The 2336-nt window shown below is 35.1% G+C and overlaps 1 protein-coding gene across 1 annotated transcript in view; it reads left to right on the forward strand.

Moving 5' to 3' along the window:
• Positions 1-1565, forward strand: part of LOC102601917 (putative germin-like protein 8-1) — a 4890-nt gene extending 3325 nt beyond the window's left edge. The window contains exons 2-3 of the mRNA XM_006345419.1: positions 131-136; positions 1279-1565. Coding sequence (XP_006345481.1) covers positions 131-136; positions 1279-1565 — 293 coding nt within the window. The remainder of the gene's footprint in view (positions 1-130; positions 137-1278) is intronic.
• Positions 1566-2336: the final 771 nt, after the last annotated feature.

Genomic DNA, 2336 nt, shown 5'->3' on the forward strand with positions numbered 1-2336 from the left:
TTTCTTCGGAAAACATCTACAGGTTGTGTTCTTCTTTTGGTGTATGTAGATGACATTATTATCACAGGAACTGATTCTTCACTAATCACTTGCCTCCAACAGCAGCTTAAAGATTCTTTTCATATGACAGATCTTGGTACTCTTACTTATTTTTTGGGTTTGGAAGTTCATAATGTTGCTTCAGGTGTATTTCTAAACCAACACAAATATACTCAGGATCTGATTTCTTTGGCTAGTCTTCAAGATTCATCCTCCGTAGATACTCCACTGGAATTGAATGTGAAGTATCGATGTGGGGAAGGCGATCTTCTTCCTGATCCAACTATATTTCGACAATTAGTTGGGAGTCTAAATTACCTTACTATTACTCGGCCTGATATCTCTTTTGCAGTTCAACAAGTTAGTCAATTTATGCAAGCTCCCCGTCATCTCCACTTGGTGGCTGTTCGTCGCATCATTCGGTACCTTCTAGGAACATCTACTCGTGGATTGTTCTTTCCAAGTGGTTCTCCTATTCGTCTTAATGCTTTTAGTGATTCTGATTGGGCGGGATGTCCTGATACTCGTCGTTCAGTCTCTGGTTGGTGCATGTTTCTTGGAGAGTCATTGATATCTTGGAAGAGTAAAAAGCAAGATCGTGTGTCAAAATCTTCAACAGAGGCTGAATATCGATCCATGTCTACTGCTTGCTCCGAGGTTGTGATTACTTGCTGAGATTGGATTTCCCCAATCTCATCCTACTCCTCTCCACGCTGACAATACAAGTGCTATTCAGATTGCTACTAATCCAGTTTTTCATGAGAGGACCAAACACATCGAAGTGGATTGTCATTATATACGAGAAGCTGTAGATAAAGGAGTCATTACTCTTCCACATGTGTCCAGTGATCTTCAAATAGCTGATGCGTTTACAAAATCCATGGCACGGCAACGCCATCAGTTTCTAGTAGGCAAATTGATGCTTCTTGATCCACCAGCATCAATTTGAGGGGGGATGTTAGCATGATAGACAACTAAATGATTGTATATATTAATGTAATTATATAGTGATATAAATTAGCATGATCATATACATTTGTTGTAGAATCATATGAATAAATATTGTGATAGAATAGCTGATTTGGAGGGATAGCAAGGCAGATTTAGAGGGATTCAATGGCAGATTTGTATAGATAGAATAGATGATCTTTAGGGATAGGAATGGCGGATCTTTAGGGATGTGGAAAGACTCTCTCACTTTGAGAGACATTCAGCTGAAAATTGACACTCTGTACGTAGGATTTCTTGTGCCTGATCCTGCAAACTTCTTTAAGAGTCGCCTCTTCTCCAAAATCTTGAATCCTGGTGATGTGTTTGTGTTTCCAATAGGTCTTATTCACTTCTTGTATAATGTGGGACACAAAAAAGCTGTTGTTTTTGGCACTTACAACAGTCAAAATCCTGGACTTATCGCGATTCCTAGTTCAATCTTTGCTTCAGAACCGCCTATCATGGACGACATTCTTGCCAAAGGCTTCCAGCTGAATAAGACAGAGATTGCACAACTTGGAAAGAAATACTCTTAGGATATATATATTGTGTCATTAAAAATATGATTCTGTTACTTCTTATGAAAGGATTTGGAATAATACTTTACTAAATAACTTCTAAATAAAGTTGCAACCTATATAACTATATGATCTTTCTTGAGTAATAGATTTATTCCAGGAAGAATCGTGAATATACAATATGAAGCATATTATCTTACTCCCTCCATTTAAAAAAGAATAATCTATTTTCCTTATTAGTCCGTTTTAAAAAGAATGACGTCTTTTCTTTTTTTGACAACATTTTAATTTCAGCTTTCCACATAACATGTTCAAGACTACAAGATTAAATGACATTTTAATACATTTGATATAACTTTAATTAATTTAGGACGACAAGCTTAAAAGTTTTTTTTAGTTTTTAAAACTCCGTGTCAACTGCCATAGCCCGTGCCACACAAGCAATTCTTAAACAATATTGTACAAAATTGTCGAAATGTGATCAATTGAAGAAGAAAACTGTAAAGAGGTGAGAGTAGTTTTGGAAGCTTTATATGAAAGCATTGGAATAAAACTCCTCTAATAAATACTGTTCTTTGTATTTTTCCAATATTTGGAGTGAACTTGTTCATTCATGGAAGCTGACATTTTTGTATTTGGAGTGAATTTATAATACATTCATGGAAAACTGACATTTTCTCTAATTTTCTTTCTTCTCATACTAGCTGTTATTTGTTGAAAAGTGAAATTTTGTTAATGAACTTATGCTATATGTTTTTTATATATATATATATATATATATATATATAT

This window comes from Solanum tuberosum, unplaced genomic scaffold (genome assembly GCF_000226075.1).
Source record: "Solanum tuberosum cultivar DM 1-3 516 R44 unplaced genomic scaffold, SolTub_3.0 scf00068, whole genome shotgun sequence".
Classification (NCBI taxonomy): Eukaryota; Viridiplantae; Streptophyta; class Magnoliopsida; order Solanales; family Solanaceae; genus Solanum; species Solanum tuberosum.